Source organism: Podarcis erhardii (genome assembly GCF_964252035.2).
Source record: "Podarcis erhardii genome assembly, chromosome: 14".
Classification (NCBI taxonomy): domain Eukaryota; kingdom Metazoa; phylum Chordata; class Lepidosauria; order Squamata; family Lacertidae; genus Podarcis; species Podarcis erhardii.
The window spans coordinates 40,722,019-40,741,892 of NC_138503.1; the positions used below are offsets into that span (position 1 = coordinate 40,722,019).

General features: G+C 43.7%; 1 protein-coding gene across 1 annotated transcript; it reads right to left on the minus strand.

The window, feature by feature from the left end:
- Positions 1–10,965: 10,965 nt before the first annotated feature.
- Positions 10,966–18,634, minus strand: RPS15A (ribosomal protein S15a). Its single transcript, XM_081840147.1, has 5 exons — positions 18,501–18,634; positions 16,167–16,304; positions 15,035–15,114; positions 11,692–11,777; positions 10,966–11,099 (listed from the first exon to the last, which is right to left on the minus strand). Exons 2-5 carry the CDS (start codon positions 16,297–16,299, stop codon positions 11,006–11,008), a joined length of 393 nt encoding a protein of 130 aa, XP_081696273.1. The 5' UTR covers positions 16,300–16,304; positions 18,501–18,634; the 3' UTR covers positions 10,966–11,005.
- Positions 18,635–19,874: the final 1,240 nt, after the last annotated feature.

The following is a 19,874-nucleotide window of genomic DNA, read 5'->3' on the forward strand; positions in this document are numbered from 1 at the left end:
ATTCATTCATTTTTAAAAACAAAAAACACACAAAGCAGTTTACAAAGAAAAGGCAATTAAATACCATATGGAAAACATCAAAATCCATATATATATATCATCAAACTTCAGAATACAGCATTCCACTGAGCATGCTTAAATTCATTCAAGATCCACATTAAGACCTCAATCAACCTACACTCGCATGCTCTCAACAATTACAGAATCCCAATAAAGGAAATCAGCCTAAAGTAGATATACAATAGAAGTGTTATTTCAATTTAAGTTCCTCCTTCAGGGACTGTGGACCAATGGTCCATAACTAAGAAGCAATATATTTTAGGGTGTTCATGATGTGAGCCCCTCCATCCTGTGTTCAGGTTGTATAAATGGGTAAATAAAACCATGTATCCTAAAGATACATCAGTGGTGTGCGGTCAGTGGACTAGGGGGACTAGGCTAGCTCCCTAAATTAGAGTATTAAAGTATTAAAGCCTGGTGCCTCCTTCTCAAAGCCCAGGAAGCTTCTGTCTGGCTTAGGGAGGGAGGCGTGATGCTCCTGTATGTGACGTTCCCTCCCACCGCCCTTACAAGCTGGCACTTCTGGCTCTAACTGTTCCCCATGAAAAATTTCACTGCATGCCACTGGTCTCTATTGACCTTTCCAAGGAAGATAAACCCTGGGTAAGCACTTGGGACCCGTGGAGTCTCTCGCAGCTCAGAGATTGGGGGGTCGTGGAACTACAGCAAAGAGAGGCAAGCATAGACTTCTGCTCATTGTTCATGGGCAAGAAAACAGAAAGGAAAAGCAGAGAGAGGAGTAAGAAGAGGGGCAGAGGGCTTTGCGGGATGAACAGCATGGTCCCTGCTGGTGTGGGCATCAGCAGATGCTCCATGGTGGAAACCTACAAAGCTGGCCTAACAGACCTTCTCATTTAATGGCACCTAGACACAGCCACTCCTAGTGGATTGGCCAGCCACTTGCCACCACCAGGCAAGCTTCTCTGGGTCCACAGGAGAGGACAGTAACCAGAAGAGGGGGCTTAATCTAGAGCCCTCTCACACCTGGAACTGTCCCTGTCGAAGTGTTACTGCTAGAGGCCACCAACCAGATACAAGGAGCCCCCTGCAGACCAGCTCACTGGCATATTGTCTCCTACAATGAAGTCATTCTGGCCTTTAATACGAAGAGGATTCATCCCATCTGAAGCATGTAACATCTCCCTTGTTTGCAAAGAATAAAGGAAACTCGTGTTAAAGAAAAAGGGCTTTCAAAAGATTTTTTTTATAATTGGCGTCTTCTGAACCAAAAGGGTAAAAATAAACCCAAGATACGAAGAAAGGCATAATGTTCCAAAGAACAAATTAGACATGCAAGAAGGATAAATGCTTTTCATCTTGACATGTTGTTCTCCCAAGATGAGGAGCCTTGGCTGCTGGGGGGAAAATCAATGGTGGCTTTTGTCATTTACTTCAGTGAGTCCAAAGGTCAAGCTCTTGATCTTCCTTTGGCAGCATCTGAAGGGCACTGACCAGAATATAGATCTAGTAACATTTACCCTCTGGCTAGAGGCCAGTTAAGAACATAAGGCAGGCCTGCTGGATCAGGCCAAAGGCCCATCTAGTCCAGCATGGTGTTCTCACAGCGGCCAGCTGATGCCTGTGAGACACCTTCAAGCTGGATGCAGCACTCTGCCCACCTGTGATTCCCAGAAACTGCTTTTCAGGGCCATAATGCCTCTGACAGAAAAGGTAGGGCACAGCTATGGTGGCTAGTAGCCATTGATAGCTGTGTCCTCCATGAATGTGTCTAATCCTCTCTTGAAGCTGGTGGCCAGCCCTGTCTCCTGCATAGTCAAGCATCCTACTCTCAATGTGTTAACCGTCCTGCCAAACATGCCATCACCCCAAGGAATGGAAGAGCAGCCTGCCCTACTTGGATCTCAAAGTGGACTTGCCAGATCCAACCTGGCAGTCCATTATGAGGTGATCCAAGGGTTTAAAAACACACTTTAAAGTACCAGTGAGGTGATCTGAGGGTTGCATGCTCCATCTGTTCCTCCTCCCGCCCTCCAAATAATATTTTGAACTTTTGAAAAGAGCTTGCTCAGCAGACCAAAGCCTGACGGGAGCATCAGACTCCTTGCCATGTGCTTTGGTAAAAGGGCCTTTTAATTATTATTTTTCTGCTGGAACAGAAAAATCTGTTCCAAGCAGTTTTGATTAAGTAGAAGTAACAGACACCATCCACCTGTCTCAAGTGACAATGGAGTTCGCCTCCAGGGGTGAAGTCAAACCGCTGCATTAGCAGCACCAACATGACTTCTCCAGGGCACAAGCCTGGGCAGTGTATATGGAGGTCCTGGGCTGCCCAGACAATAATTTTGCTCCTCCTAGATGGGTTACCTTCCCAGGCTGACAAGCCCCATCTGCCCCTCACTTCCACAGCATGTGCAAAAACTGCCTTCTTAACCATTGGATCCACTATTGATCTTGTCCGCTCAATCTGCTGGAGTCTGTCTTTGCATGCAGGGGAAGTCCCTAACTCACCGAGGGTTTGAGACCCATCGGCTACCCTCACCTGGTTTAGCTGGCTGGTCAAAGCCATTCCTGGACTGTGGCTTGTGTCACATGCTGACAGCTTCTAGGAGCCCCAGGTGAGAGTTGAGTGCAGGGTGGGGACCAAAAGTGGGCAAAACTACCCAAGCAGGAGCATGTACCCCCACCAGACATACTACCCCACCTCATATGTGTGTGCATATATATAATCTTACATATGAATTTGTGAATTGTGAAACTGAATGGATTTTTTCCTGCATTGATTTTGGATATCTGTTGATTCAGGTACCCTGCGTGGTGGTGAGTGCATGAAATAAAAAGTGGGAGGGGACTGTCTGTCTTTCAAAGAGTGTTTTCCACTTTATAGCCATGTGGATTTGCTTAACTCCCTCTCTTTTAACTATTTGCAGTTCTATAAAAGCTTCACATTGAGTTATAGCTGTTCAGAAATCTGGGCAGCATTTGATTTGTGCAATGACTGCAGTTCAGCCCTCTACATGAATAAAAAGAGAGTTAGGAAGTTATGACTGCTTCATCTCAGCAATGCTACTGATAATTAACTGAGCCTGTATTAGAAGCAGATGGGGGGAATGGGGGGTACAAGCCAGTGAAATGGGGGAAACCAGTGTTTTGATGAAAATGGCATTATTGTTCCATGGAGTGATATTATTACTTTCTAAGAGACGAAAGCTACTGCCATCAATGGTCACTTTGCTTCTTCTAACTGTACAATCCACAATGTGTCCCTCTTAGGATGTCTCCACCATCTTGAACATTCCAATATGGGCAAACAGACTGGCATTGTATTCAACTAAATTCTATAAGACTATACACTCATTTAAATTATGACTAATTTAGATCAGTTAAGTTCCATTCGAGCTACTCTGAGTAGAATTAAATCAGATACAACCAGGGATTTCCACACACACCCCAGCCGGAACTCGCTGGAACTCAGTTCTAGCACCTCTCAGGTGGGCGCCATTGCCATTAATGTATAAGAGAAAAAGGGAGGCGTTCATGTTGAGATCCAGCATCTCTTTTTCTAGAAAAAAAGCACTGGATAAAACCCAATCTTCCTAAAGGGCTTAGTAGTAAATATCTTTACTACCCAAGTTCTGGTTAGAGTAAAGGCAGATGAAACAGACGGTGTGCGTGTATAATTAAAAGTATGAGGCATCTTGAGGTGATTTACAGTTCAATAGAAACATACACAGAACAATTACATATATAAAACCATTTTAAGACAATGCGTATGTAACCCGAGGTACCACTGTATACACATACAGTGGTACCTCGGGTTAGACGCTTCAGGTTACAGACGCTTCAGGTTGCAGACTCCGCTGACCCAGAAAAAGTACCTCAAGTTTAAGAACTTTGCTTCAGGATGAGAACAGAAATCGGGCGGCGGCGGCAGTGGGAGGACCCATTAGCTAAAGTGGTCTTCAGGTTAAGTACAGTTTCGGGTTAAGAACAGACCTCCGGAATGAATTAAGTTCTTAATCCGAGGTCCCACTGTATATATGCAACTAAAAACATGTCTATATATTGTTATAGGTTAGGGGGCCAGTGTGGAAAATAACCCTCCCTCCTCACTAGAAAACTAGAATATCATGGGGCAGGGCTGAATCTGAGACTCCCTCATTCACTGACTATGTCGCTGTGGTGCCAGGATTATTCAGGCGACATTTTCTGTCCTCATCCTTTGGATCCCCCCCCCTCCATTTTGATTGAGGACGTCCGAGGCAAGAGAATGAGCCTCGCTCAGCCCATGATGGAGTCAGTGCCAGATTTAAGATGGTGCATGAGCTTCCCCCACAGAGGGAGCTGAGCCAAGGGGGCACAAAACTGAGACGGTCCATAACCGAGGAGAGCCACTTTGGGGCGCCAAATTTTGGCCTCGCAAAGGGCACCATACTACAAAAGATTGCCCAGGTCCTCCCTTGATGAAGATAAGCCAAGCCTTCCCTTCCCTTCCCTCCTGGTGTTTAGTGTCTATGGCCCTCCAGATGTTGTCGGACTCCAGCTCTCACTCCTTCCAGCATGCCTAATGGTCAGGGCTGATGTGAGTTGGAGTCCAATAAGATCTAACACAGGCACCCCCAACCTGTGGCCCTCCAGATATTTTGGCCTATAACTCCCATGATCCCTAGCTAACAGGACTAGTGGTTAGGGATGATGGGAATTGTAGTCAAAAACATCTGGAGGGCTGAAGGTTGGGGATGCCTGATCTAGCAGGACAGAGATTCACTACTCCTTGTTTATATCAAGCAATAACACACATAGCCAGACAATTTTGCACTATCAGGTATGTTTGGAGATGCTGGGTGCGCCGAGTCCAGCATTTATCTAAAGTGGACTGTCCTGTTTGTGTGCTGCAAAGGAGGCAAGGAGAGATCTTCTTCTTCTTCTTCTTCTTCTTCTTCTTCTTCTTTCTTTTTTTCTTCTTCGGGAACTCAAAGCAGCTAACAGCACAAAAATGGAACACAAGGAAGATGATGCAGAAACGAATATTCCCTCTATTTCTAATGTCCAATCTATGAGTCCCATTTCTTGTGTTGCCAAAATGGCACAACCCATGAAGAAGATGGAGATATTGGCAGTGTTGGGGGGGAAACCGAAGTTCTGCAGACACGCACAAAAATATTTAGGGCAGGAACCCCCAAAAACACCTCCATGAAAATTACTCCTTGCTTCTGACAAAAGCAACAAAAGATTGATACATACATACACAATGACAACATTCATGCAACACTGACAGATATCTCTCCTGCATTGATTCACACATTCATTGTTTGGTCTATCATGACATTGTCAAAGACTGAAGGTAGCTTGCAAGCTTCAGAGCAAGTCTGAGTTTTCCAGCAGATGGAAATTGGTGTAATTGATTTTTTTTTTATGTGAACATTTTTATATTGCTGGTATTGTTGTTAGCTGAGATATTTCATAGGAAGCTGTTGATAAAATAATAAGAATAATGTAAGTACACTCGTACATGTGTAATTAAGGGAATGATAACTGAGTGTGATCTAGAAACCCAACACCAGGCAGACCATGGGAACCCTGAGATTACAATATTTGAATTCTAATTCTGCAGTAGCATTACTTTGTTGCTGTTTCCGTTGAATGGTGGGTTTTATTCAAAGACACAACATTGCTGAATCCAGGGAAGCAGCTGGGAAGTCTTCTGAGGTCACCTCTGGTAGGGAAGATGATGTCTTTGCTTGCCTTGGATTCATTATATAGGCCAAGAGTGCCCTCTGCTGAAATGGAAACTTCCACACAGATTACTCCCATATCAATCAAACTGACAAGTCTCTTCATTTCATCCTTCTTTTTGAGGCAGAGATCACTGTCTTTCAAGTACCAAGAATAGAAACATGATTTTCAAATGGCAGGGAATAAATAGGGCTGCTGGTGGCCACCACAAAAAGTTAAGCCCATGTTAGTGTACTGAGGTAGAAGTGAGATTGGGGACTCCCTGCTCAGCTCTGAAGCCTCATGTCAAAGATCCTAGGCCAGCCTCCCTCTCCTCCAGCCACAAACTGTCACTGTTATAGAACTGTAAATTTAAAAAATGTATGGGAGTCAGGGATGATCTACTATGAAGCTTAAGCTTCAGGGCCCCTAATCCCAGAGTGGCCCCAGAAACGAATTTAGACCACATTGCTTTAAAATGTTGGGTCTAGTAGAGCAAATTTGAGTCGCATGATTAATTTTTTGTTGTATACATTTCAACCATCCCCAAGCTTGAGAGTCAGTAACACAGATGTTGTAAAGGTGTGGTGATCTGTCACGGAACTACCTCATTGAAAAAGGTATCAGTGGTTACCCAGACCTTGTTGCTGGCTGCAAAGGGGCCCCCGTGACAGTTCTAAGATTCAGAGCCCCCAAAATGTAGGTCCGCCACTGACAAGAGGAAGATTTTGAACATAGATTCTTTTTCTACTCTTCTCCAGTGCATTTAGGGCAGCCAACCTAGTCTTGTCTCTTTCCACCCCACAAGAAAGACGAAGTGGTTGCTGGCCAGGGGATCCTTAGAAATTTAGGGGAGGGAGCTCACTTCTTGCATATCTGCCATCTTACCAGAAACCTAGCTCCTTGCTCATGCTCATCTAACGCACTTGATGGCTGACTGGTGCAAGAGGGAGATGGTATAGAGGAGAGTCAGGTTTGAATCAAAGTGCCCAATCCAAAAGGTGTCTCGTGGCACCTTCAGAAGTACGAGATTAAGCTGAATGATAGTTGGTGCCCTTTCAGGCTGGTGGTCCAGAAGGCAAGGAGACCAAAATCAGCTGAATCCAAGGCCAGTAAAAAGAGCTGCCAACTAATTCTGGTTTTTTCTCCAGCCACCTGCTGGATAAGTCGCTGAAATTCATGAGGACTCACAGATCAAAAAGTTGAAAAACCACCAGTTTTTCAAGTCAGGATCTGATAAAATGATCCGTGACTTAAGCTCCCTCAAAATGCACTCGGGTGGTTTTTGCCTGTCTTCTCAATCATTTTTTTGGTATCTGTGATCCTATCCTGTGATTGTTGTTTTCAGTTGTTTTGGGGAGTCCTCACCTACAGGTCAAATTTTTGGTGATTTTTTTTCTAGAATCCTAGCTCACATACCACATTTTCAGTTATTTTTCAGGATCCTGACCTGCACGTTATTTTTCAATCATTTTTTTAATCCTGACCCATGTGTCATATTTTTAGGTCATTGTTTCTCAAGCTACTTGATGTGGTGGACTGGCATTAAAAAAACAAAACAAAACACCAATGTGCCAGGGACTGGCGCCATATTTGGTCCCTGAAGCATCCCACCCGATCTAGGCTGTGGTGGAGTCTCCATGGACTGGCAGACAATGACGCGTGGATCAGCCCTCATCTGCAAACAACTTTGATGTTCAGTCATTTTTGGGGATGATCAGAATTTTGGTCGTTCCAGTACAACTGAATAAAAATAAAAATAGCTGAATTTCAATATCCACGCTTGCTGAAATGCAGGAGAGGAAAATGCAAATTCATTTGGGTTTTAGATCCATTCCTCTACCATTTCCGCCATTTGGAATAGGAGATAGCACATCTCCTTTTCCCTTTGTACTGTGTTTCAAAAAAGAAGCGTATTTGCTATTGCCAGTCCTCTGCTCCATCCAAGAGTACTCAGAAATAGCCATAGGCTCGCTGCACCTAACTTGATGTCAATTTCCAAACCATGCTCATTTGCAAGATAGCATTTTCAAGACATTTTTGATGCCAGCAATATTTGCATATTGCCTTTCCTTTGCTCGTTCCCATGCCTTGCTTAAATGAGGAACAGAGGCGGAGATTAAACTGTGCCAAAGACAAAATGGAAATGCCAAACCTCATTTGAACTCCAGGGAAGGTTCCATGTTTAGTCCTTAAAACTGCACAACCCTAAATAAGGGTGCATAATAGAGATGCCTGTTGCGCTCTATGGGACTTGCTTCTGAGTAGAAGGCACATATTAACTCATTTGTTTTCCATTTTATGCATTTTCAACACAAGAATTCCATGAGGAAGTATGGCACACCAGTCCTATTACTGATGCAAGCATGAAGAAAACTTAAATTATGGGCCATATGTCTTCAGTCACCAGTAATTTAACAGCCATGAGTTCAATTAAGAGAACGATTTTAAAGGAGAGGGGGGATAGACAGGGAATTCCTGTAATAGGTACAGAATCCAGGGCGAATGTGCGAACTCTTTCAGGGCACTTTGGTGAATGATTTATCTCTCTGGACAAGTCTAATCAAAATGGAGTAGAGCCATGTAATTAAAAGCTCACATGAAGTATATATTTGAGAAAGGAAATTTATTAGTGATTCAGTGTAAGGACAGGAAAATTAGTCTGTCATTTTTGAATGTGTGCACCCATTCAAGCTGCCTCCTCCCATTTCCAGATTAATCTGAGAATATATTTTTGTTCAATTGTGCACTTAAATATTATATGGCTGAGTTTTGCTTATTCCCTCCTCCCTTCCAAACCATTTTCCTTGTGTGTCATGCACGGAAGGTTGGGACAAAGCAACAAACATCTTCTCCCAAAGATGTCCCACAAGGCAGCATGGAGATTTTTCCTCAGGGTTTACTGCTGAAGGCTTTCTCACTAATCAGTACAGCTTTAAGGCAGCAGAGCTTTAGGATCAGTGTTTACTTCTCCTTCTTCTTCCCAGGTTGACAAAGCCCTATCTGCCCCTCACTTCCTTCTACAGCATGTGCAGAAACTGCCTTTTTGACCGTTGGATCCACCATTCGTCTCATCTGCTCAATCCATCGGAGTCTGCCTTCACATGCAGGGGAAGTCCCTAACACATGGAAGGACTGAGACCCATTGGCTACCCTCACGTGATTTAGCCATCCATTTGAACCTGTTTTGTGGTCCGTGGCTGCTGTCACACACCGAAAGCTTCAAGGAGCCACAGTTGCGCTAAACTGCAGGAGTAGTATTCTTCTGCTCAGGTCCATCTTGTGAGTTTCCTACACAAATCAGGTTGGCCATTGCAGCAACAGGATGCTGGACTAAATGGGCCATTGGCCTCTTCCAGCAGGTCTCTTCTTATGTTAACATCATTTCAATTTTGATAGCCTCTCTTCCCTCCCAGGAATGACGACAGTACTAATAAGCATCTCTTACAAAAATGATATCAATTGTCTTCTAAGTGACGCACATACTACAATAAAATGCTTCAGGGAAGTGCAAAACGCAGAATTAAAACCATAAAAGGCTTTGTGCATCTGATGGACTGGGCCCTAGTTCCCAAATGACTGCACCATAATCCATTTGTTCACTCTTTAAGGTGGAACTCTGGTTTTTTTGCTCCTAGATGCAAAGCAAGAAATTCTGGAGGATAATCAGTTGGGGGTTTTTTAGGAGTCAGAGAGAGAATGGGACCAGGAGGATGGGCAGCCAGCCAGAGGTTTTCCAAAAGCTTGAAGACTCAAGGGCAAGAAGGTACTTTGAAGGTAGCGGGCTGCGTTCCAACATAGGAGAGGCAGAGGGAGTGTGATAAGAAACAATAATAGGCATGACTGGCAACTCTACTGTAAAACTGGCCAACCTCACAATTCTTTCCATATTCATTAGAGGCGGATAAACATGAAGTCCTGTGATATGGATGCATCAAATGAATGAGATCTGGGAGTCCTTGGCTGGCCAACAAAATCCAACCCTTTTAAAAAATGGGCACAAATGGGGAAAAGGGTGGAGGATGACTTCAGTTTACCAACGTTCTGCAAGCACACAGTGTCTTCACTGCTGATCATGCATATACAAAATAAGGCTCCCTGCAAAACGGGAAGCTGCAAATGTCCAAAGCGAAGAAAAGGCTAGTTGTCTGAATGGCTGTCAGCTATTCAGAAAACCCCTATAGGATTACTTTTTAAGACTTAATGAATTTGCCTCTATACAACACAAAGGGGTGATTTGCTTAATTTCACTATCCACCACAACACAGCCCTTCCAAAGTTACTGATTAGCGAGAGTGCATCCACCCTAAATGGAGCAAAGCATTCACTGTGGCAGCCACTAAACTGGAGAAACTCTCCTGCTCTTTTAAACAGCTGATTTCTGATTTAAAATATATTAAGTTCCTTATTTAAATTCTTTTACCCGTTTTGAAACTTTTGTAAGCATGAACAGGGAATTTTAAGCGTCTCTCCCACTATCTGAGGGTGGAAGCAAAATATGCATTAGCCCCAAGATTCACATATGCACCCCATAAACCTACAGTCTGCACAACAGGTCACTGTGTGAACTGCTCTCAAGGTAGGTGGTTCTCATTGCTTTAGCCTGTCTGTCCTGTCCTTTATACATCTGGTCAAAGCACTAATCTTTTGAGCACTGCATTAATGCCAATGACTACAGGTCCATACAGAAAACCATTTGCCAGTGTGCACATAAGCAATTGCTCAGCATACAATACTGACTGCTGATGTGCTTCTGTGCTCCACTCCTTACTAGTAATGTTCTGCTCTCTTTTAACTGCTGTTGATGGATTAAGACAGGCTTCCTCAACCTTGGCCCTCCAGGTGTTTTTGGCCTGCAACTCCCATGATCCCTAGCTAGCAGGACCAGTGGTCAGGGATGATGGGAATTGTAGTCTCAAAACATCTGGAGGGCCGAGGTTGAGGAAGCAACTGCCCCAAGTTTATAGAAACCAAATTTATAGAAACCAAGTCTCACACTTACTTCTGCATTGCAGACTACTTTTCAGTTAATTTTTGGTGCATAGACATATGTGTTCAGTTTATCCCATATAAAGCAGCAAGATCGAGAAGATAACCTGAGCCAGCAAAGGTGCCCACACCCGAGGCTGTTGCCCACTTTACACAACAATGTAAAATATACTATTACCTGAATAGCATTATATACTAGGGCGATGGAACAAGGATTGACTTTAACATGCAAGCTGCAAAGAGTCTATTTGAACAATTTATTAGTTTGCCTGTTTTTACAAGTTTAGAAAAAGAATCCCAGGATTTTTCCTCCTGTGTGTTTTCGCCTAGCTTCCTCGTGGTCCATGATGCCAGCTGAAGTTGTCAGCACAATGTACCTATTAAAAGGGTGAGGAAAATACCTGTTATGCTTTATGCTTGATTTCTTACCCATTTGCAAAAGCAGAAAGAAGAATTTAACCTCATCTTTAACAGGCAGCACATTAGAAAAATGTACTACCACAAAAACTTAATGCAAAACTGCTTGACATGTATACAATTAGATTCTTATGTAGATCATTGCCATACTGGTTTGAATCCAGCTAGATTATTGCGCATGCAAAACAACTTCCATAAGCACCAGGGAACTTCTCCTCCCTCTTTCCTAACAACAAATCTGCTCCAGAGGGTTAGGGGAAACTCCAGAGCTGCTATGGGGGAGAAGAGTGAGGGGAACCTTGCACAATTAGTTGCATACAACCCACTGATTCTACAGAAAGCAATAGCTAATGTGCCAGTTAGCAGGTTAAGTGCTAGTAGTAGTTCTGGCTTTTGATCCAAAATGATGAACAGACTCAACGCTATTCAGTATGCCCTTATCTTGCAATATGAATCTAGCACTAAGGAGCAACACAGAAGGTTAAACTCACAGCAATGAAGCAGCCCTAATCACAAGCTTCGGCAATCCAGTTCTACATAGCTGCTACTTACCCAAACTGACGTGAAGGTAGCAGGTTGTTCTGCCACTTTTCCAAATCCTTCAGTTGGACATCAAATCTGGGGCTGATCACACCACACTATCAAGCCAAACAAAGGGGAAAAGACTTAACCATCTTTCTAATGTATTACTTGTAAAGTCCAGAAGTCACTGAACTGAAGGATGTGGCATTAAAGTATTTTCAATAAATTTGATAGATGGAACACAGCTTTGCTACCCAATTCAACAGGAAGTGGAACCAGGGAAAAGTGCCTGGGAACAACAAGAAATGTTTGTGGGTTCAGGGGCTGTGATTTATAGCCAGTTCATACAATCCTGAACAGGATCCAGATGGCACTGTCGGTTAGGCACAGGATGAAACCATTTTGCTTGAGTTAAGAAGTGCCTAAATGGGAGACAAACTGGGAACCCTGCCTAGAACACATCTGAGTTACATGAAGGAAGGCAGCATAGAAATGGACTAGATGGCTGAGGGGCGATGGTGGCAAGAGAGGCTCTTCTCTGTGGTGGCCCCCAGCTAGTGAAATGACCTCCCTTCTGAAGCCCATATTCTGCCATCACTGAATATTATTATCATCACCATGATCCTCATCATCAATTAAATTTATATATCGCCCTATACCTGAAGGTCTCAGGGCAGTTCACAGAACAATGCATTTTGATAATAGGCTGAGACGCATTTCTTTACCTAGGTCTTTGGATGAGTGTGTATCTTCTCTCCTCCTACTCTGCTGTGTGCTACAGTTCTGTGCTACTTTTGTTATTCTGATAACTGGGTTTTATTTTACAATTTTAATTACACACTGTTTTTAATTGTTATATTTTGCAGCCCACCCAGCGATCATTTGGCGAAGGGTGGGCTATAAATACAGATAACAAAATAAATAAATTGAAGCGCTGCCTCACACCAACGTACAGGAGTTGAACAAGCACGTGTCAAATGCAAACACTGGCTTTGTCACAAGCCGCAGGGCACAACAGAAACCTTGGCATTATGCTGCTTTGACAGGGCTGACAGAAATGCCAGCATTTCTGCCAATAGGCAGAGGTGCATGCCAGTCTTCAACTACACTAGGGTTGCGTATTATATGCAAATTGCCTTCTGTGGAGTGTGACAAGCAACTAGCCTTCTTCCCAACTTTTGAAGCAGCAGAGATGGGCGAGGATTGTCCCAGCAGCTAAGAAGTGATTTTGCCTCCTCCCCATTGCCAAATTTGAGGAGGATGGAAAGGAGATGTTTGGCTGCTGTACTAGCAGCAAGGGCCAGACAGCCGCATCCTATGAGGCTTAGTTTGGTCAGAATAGAGTACAGTGGTACCTCAGGTTACAAACACTTTGGATTACAAACGCTTCGGGTTACAAACTCTGCTAACATGGCAGTAGTACCTCAGGTTGAGAACTCTGCCCCAGGATGAAAACGGAAATTGCGCACTAGCAGCGCAGCAGGCCCTGTGAGCTTCAGGTTAAGAATGGACCTCCGGAACGAATTAAGTTCGTAACCCGAGGTACCACTGTATACACTTCCAGAGTTAACACTAAATACATTACTTATGGTAAATGAGCCACCATAGCCACTAGAGGACTATGAAAATTTGTTTCCCAGGCTTTTTCTACTTGTCTACCTGTGTACTATCTGAAACCAGAGGGGCGCATTGGTTGCCAGATGTGAATATTATCATTATTTTCGGCTCTCCTGCACCACTATAGCTTTCCACTTGATTACTGAAGTAGTGTTGTGCTTGCTTAAGGACCAAGTCACAAAAATGGTGCGCTTTTGAGTTCTGTGGGACCAAATTCTTCCTCTGACAAGATGTTAAAGAAAGCAAAAAAGGAGAAGGTGGGAAGAGGAAAATGTTGCCGACCATTTCTGCTTTATTTTGCCTATTTTGTGATTTTCAGTTGGTCCCAATGAAGGTTTTGTGAATTTTCTAAATGAAGTCAAACAGCTACTGCCATTTTTCTTATTACTTCTAATAAGAAATTTGAAATCATTTATTTCAACAGGAAAGAAGACAGGCTCTGGAGGCCTCAAAAGCACACACACAATTTTGTGATATTCTGCTCTATCCATGGTTTTGTAATGTCTCCTATGAGCCAGCACAGCTAACTTAAACTTTTCAGTAAGAAATGATTCAGAACTTGGGTATGAATAGTTATACAGTTTCATCCTGAATTTGTAATATCAGCCTGTAACTGTAACAATCAAGTCAAATATTTTGAACACAAAGAAAGAAAGAACATGTTTGGAAAACTATCACAATACTCTTTTAAGAGTATAACAATATATACAGCCCTGTAACAATACTCTTAAAACTTGCAATATCCAGAACATAACACACACATTTAAAATGTGGTATCTAAAAGAGGCATGGAGAAGAAAATATAAATACAACCCATTTTAAAGGTGCAGCTGTAAGATGCTATGCCCTAACAGATCTGAATATATCAGTTTACCGGCTATTTTCAGTTCTAGGCCTATTAACATTTGACCAAGCAGTCACAATACTAGGTAAGAAGAAGAAAATAAACTCCAATCTCAGGAAAAACTAAAAACTGAGAAAATAAAAGCCCATGTGAATGCATAAATGCACATCTCAATTCAATAACGTAAAAATCAAGTTAGAAACAAAATTATACAAATAGTAAAATAAGAATCTGCCTTATCAGATGTCTGGGTTCAAGGAGTTCCAAAGTCCCTTCACTGACTAGCACCAGCTCTCTAGAGTTTCAGGCAAGGAGCCCTTGCCAACTGCACCCAGAGATGCCAGAAAGTGAACCAGGAACCATAGGTTGATCGGAAGAGGCTTCCCAAGACTGATTTCAGAGGTCAAGGAGAAAGAAGAGGATCCATTGATGACAGGCGCTTAGGTGGCAACCCTAAAGGCTGTTCTTCAAGGGTTTTTAAGACAAGCAGTATAGATGTCTTCCAATTTGCCAGTTTTAAGGCACAATGTTGTCAACTCAAGTGAACCAGACAGTGGCTGTTGTAGGACCAGAGGACCTTGAAATGATATCCTTAAAACCTCCAGGATTCACAGCTGCTTCTTTTCAAGCCATTCCCATCAAGGACCTCTTGAAGCCATTTGCTTATAATAAAAGTTCCCATTTGGTCAGGCACACAATTATATGAACAAAACATACAGTATTGTCTGAACTGGCCCTAGGACTAAAGGAAATTTTGCCTAAATACATAACACACCTTCCATTTATTCCAACCCACAAAGGGTGAATTTTCCTGTGAAGTGAGGTGAATTTAGATGCACCCAGCAAGTGTATCTTCCAAGATGTAATTCTGGCATTAAGTCCAGTGGGGCTTAAATGGAAGCCAGGTCCTACCTTGTTGAGTCTGCCTGTGAGATTAACGACAATCTTCCCAGCTCTGTGATCGTCAATGATCTCAAATTCACCTATGTAACCTGTGAACCAAAGAAAAGCACTCAGCATATTCAAACCTTTGCACCACTGAAATAGAACTAAAGCAACCCATTCCTCCCCGTTAACTGAACTGCTTGACTATGAGGGTGGGATATATGAGCCAGTGTGGCACAGCAGATACTATTTGACTAGAACTAGGAATGCAGGGGTTCAAATCCTTGCTGTGCCATGGAGACTTGGCTTGCATTTGGCAAGTTAGTATTTCACACAGCCTGTGGCATTCGAAGTGATTCAATTTGCAAAAACAAAACTGGAAGCCATTTTATAAAATCGAATACTGCATGTTAATACAAGGATTACCATAGGTTTTTCAGGCTATTGTGCACGCTATCATATATATCAGCATACTTCGCTATTTCATTTAGTACAGTGATACCGCGCGTTACATACTTAATCTGTTCCGGGGGTCCGTTCATAACAGGAAACTGCTCATAACATGAGGCGCACTTTCTTTAATGGCACCTCCCGCTGCTGCCGCGCCGCCGGAGCGCAACTTCCGCTCACATCCCGGAGCAAAGGTCGCAAGAAGGGGCATCTACTTCTGGGTTAGGGGAGTGCATAACCCGCAGCATTAGTAAGGGGGGTGGTACGTAACACGAGGTACCACTGTATTGCTGCTTGTTTTGTTTTACAGAGTATGTACATCTAAGGACAGTGCCTTCTTGGCTAAACAATCAACTGATGATGAGAACAAAAATGGATGGTCCCTGAACCCTTTGGAGGAAGGGCGGAGCACAGGTGTGATAAATAATTTAAAATACTACTTGCACTGTACCATCTGAAGGAGCAAGTTACTTGGCTTATGGTGAGCTGACCATTTTCACTGCCCCTAACCCCAAGTACGCTGCTTCAACCACAGTCCTCTTCAAACAGAACTTTTAAGTAATTAAGCCCAGTTTCAACCTATACCCACATCTAACTTTGAATATAATATATTCACTGGCAGCTTTCCCAGCCAAGGTGATATCGGAATTTAAAAGGCCAAAAAGCTGAATCTTTCCTGGACTGTTTTACGTATATTCTGTGGACTTACCATGCTTCATCATCACGGTTAAGAACCGGACAATAACTTTCGAGCATGGTCTGATGAGTACTTGACGTTTTCCACGCTTCTCAGCATTGTTGATGCTTTTTAGAGCATCTGCCAGAACGTTCATGCGCACCATGATGCCTGCATGGATAAAATACACAAATTTAAATGATAAGCCCAATTGCTAACATGAATCAGTTTTCTTTCTTCAAATGGTGGCTCACTGGATTGCTTTGGGATGTTGGAAGCGGCACAAAACATAGGGAGCTAATTAAAAGAGTAATCAAAACACACTTTCTAAACAAATGGCATGTATTATCTGCTGTTACGGTGTGGCCACTCCAATTGCAAATAAATCGTTTAGTTCACTAGCCAGCTAAAGCTACAAGCTTTCATTCCTAAGACAAACCATGTTAAGAGCAATTTTGCTCTTAAGTTTTGGATAAGGGTAGTAAGTTGATATAATAGCCTCCATAACTGCCTACAGAAAGGGGTGACTGTCACAGTGAATAAACTGTCTTTAGTAAGTACTGAACTGCAAGGGCACCACATTGTGTGTATTTCCAGAAAAAAATAATAACTGCAACTGTTGACTTCTTTTCAAAGAGCTCTAACAACCCAAAATTATAAAAAAGCTTAGATTCAGCGCAGCCTTGCAAACAAGTTCACAAGGTACTAAGCTCAAATGCTTACACAATTACATCTGGTACAGTAAAAGTTTAAACACAAAAAGGATTAATTGCCTCCAATTCATAAGAACTGCCCAAGTTGGATGCTCTGAAGGCTATTCTTACTTAGGAGTTGCAATCAGGAGAGTATTTGCCCAGTGCTGTTCATACACACATGCCCCCCAGTGCAGCACACACAAACACTTCAAAATTTAAGAGCTGCTTATGCATGAAACAAGATGGTTTTGGGAGACTGTAATAGTTTTTTGTGTGCAATTATCAGGCACTCATTGGGACTACATTAAGCTACCCTGCATCAAGACACAGAGACTAGATTGGGGATATCTTCAAAGTCTGTGTTGTCATTCTTTTTTAAGTCACATTTCCCCCCTAGAAAGACCTTTAACAGATTATGTAGTTGCCATGACTAGATGGGGGTGAAGAGGAGAGTCCCTTTGTACTCAAAGGGACACATATATTATACTTTGTATTTTCAGAAAAGAAGTCTTATACTGTCTCTGGGGTTCTAGTCCAAGCAAAGCCCTGAAGAATTATATTCCTTAGCCAGAAAAACACAAGACATTGCCAGGATTCCTTAATTTGAGTTAAAACAATATCATATTTTGACACCTTGAACAAAGTCATATATTCATGTTAAGGACAAGGAGCAACAATGTTCAGGGACACTAATGAATGCCAGTTGCTGGGGAGTCAAAGGCCCATTGCCTTCAAAACCTGCTTGTGACCATCCCAGAAGCATCTCTGGGAAACAGGACACTGGACTTCACAACTTTGGTGTGATCAAGCAAGCCTTCCCATCGTTTTTACAGCTGCAGACCCACACAGCAACTCTTTGAATTATTAACACAGCACGCAGCTCTGATGTATTTGTAGTAAGAATGCCACAAGAGATGGGCTTTTGTGTGTCCCCCCCACCGCTTACAAGTTTTAACATTAGCTCGTGAGTGCAATACTTTCCCGAAGCCAACGATCCCCAAAAGTAAAGAGTTATATTGTAAGCACTTGGTCAGGCAAACTAGCCGCTCCAGGAACTGGGATGCATGAGAAGCTGAGGGCCCCAGAGAACTTTGCTGCCCCAGTGAAGCATCCAGCGATCCCGGGATGTTAAGGGGCGACCCGGAGCTGAATGCCACCCATGTCGGCCTTCTCTATAGCAGCAGCCTGCAAGCCACCCCCGCCCAAGCTGGTGCAGGCGCCCATGTCTCGCGAGGCCCTAAAATGCAACCACATGAGGCACATGGAAGCTCCACTACGTGCCCTGGGGCTTACACGCATGTAAAGTAAGTTGCAGCCCGAACGCGTGAACACGCAGCCGTGCCCGGCGTTCTTCGTCCAGCAAGGCACCTTCTGCCTGCCTGCCTGCTGGTCAAGGCCTCCCCGGTCAGGCACAGCCCGCCAGCCCAGCCCTTCCTCCACTCAAAGCCCCAGACCAAGCCATTCCTCTCCCAACCGCTCTTCCCTCCCCCCCCCCGGCTCCGTTTAGGCGGCCGCCGCGAGGCCCAGGAGAAGCGCGGTCATCTCCAAATAAGCTGCGCAGGTCGAGCGGAGCCCCAGCTTCCAGGAACCGGGTCGACAGCGGCCCAAGGAGACAGGATGGGTTCGATAGACGACGGATGCCACCCAGGAACGGCCATCGCCCGCTACTCACCAGTGCAGCAATATGGCGGAAAAAGGAAGGCGGCCGAGCGAGCGCGGGGTGTTATGGGAAATCGAGGCGGCAGGATAACAAGGAAGTGGTGGGGATTTTTCTCGCGAGATTATCTTGTTCCCGGGTTAAAATGCCTCGGGGAGTTTTCCGCTCGGCCAGTGCTCGTCAACGGCTTCGTTTTGGACCGTAGAGAACAAAATGTAGAGATATCTTGTGAATCGACACACAGGGCTCAATTTTTGATCTTTTAGGATGCGATCTTCTGCATACGCATTTGGGAGCAAACCTGTTGAAATCACTGGGACGTGGCTTTGAATAGATAGCTGCAGTGCTCAGAATGTCTTTGAGCTGATATTTCCTGGATTTTTAATTTTTTTTTTTGGCAGCAGCTTCTCCACTCAGAAACAGAAAGAATGCGCACACCTATGCATGCCATATTTAAGGGGATTCTTAAAAATAAAATTTTGGAAGCAGAAAACATTTTAAAGTGGACCATGTCTGCATGCAAGTCAATGAAGCGCAAGGCTTCTGTGTTCCATTGACCGCTGGATTCAGGCTTGATCTCTCGCTAATTTTTACATAGGAGATTATATGAGTTAGAAAGAGAACTTCCGCCAAGATTTCTCAACGGAAGCTACCCGGAAGTTACCGACACTACATTTTCCTATCTCTATGCCCTAAAGGCAAGGCGTCTTCAAACAGCTCGGCACTTTCGGTTTTGGTATCCAGTAGCAACCAAGAACGCTTCCGGAAAAGGGGCGGGGCCAGGCGACGGTTTTGTAAATGCTCAGCCTGTTTCTGTCACTGCGCGGCAGGACTCCGTCGCATGAACTCCTTCTCCTGTATATGCACTACACGTTTTATCCCGTTTCCTCCAGGCCACACACCCGCGAGTTGCTCCAAGGCACCATATAGGGATCTTCCCTATCCTCCATTTTACTCTCACAGCCACCTAAAGTGAGATAGGGCAGAGTCCTCCAACCTTGGGTTCCTCAGGTACAGTGGTACCTCGGGTTAAGAAATTAATTCGTTCCGGAAGTCCGTTCTTAACGTGAAATTGTTCTTAACCCGAGGTACCACTTTAGCTAATGGGGACTCCTGCTTCCGTCATGCAATTTCTGTTCTCATCCTGAAGCAAAGTTCTTAACCAGAGATACTATTTCTGGGTTAGCCAAGTCTGTAGCCTGAAGTGTCTGTAACCTGAAGCATCTGTAACCCGAGGTACCACTGTATTTTGATGGGAGTACAGTGGTACCTCGGGTTAAGTACTTAATTCATCTTGTTGCTAGTGCCCATAACTGCTAGATACAGGAACTGCCATCATAGACTTCCAATGACTAAATATAATTCATTTTGCAACTATAAGTTCTCACT

What these genes read in the sequence shown, in the direction of transcription:
- RPS15A (XM_081840147.1), bottom strand. Translation starts at nt 16,299, where the DNA reads ATGGTGCGCATGAACGTTCTGGCAGATGCTCTAAAAAGCATCAACAAT. An exon ending in AACCGTGATGATGAAGCATG is followed by an intron (nt 15,115 to 16,166) that starts GTAAGTCCACAG and finishes TTTGGTTCACAG; the next exon opens with GTTACATAGGTGAATTTGAG. An exon ending in CTACCTTCACGTCAGTTTGG is followed by an intron (nt 11,100 to 11,691) that starts GTAAGTAGCAGC and finishes CCCTTTTAATAG; the next exon opens with GTACATTGTGCTGACAACTT.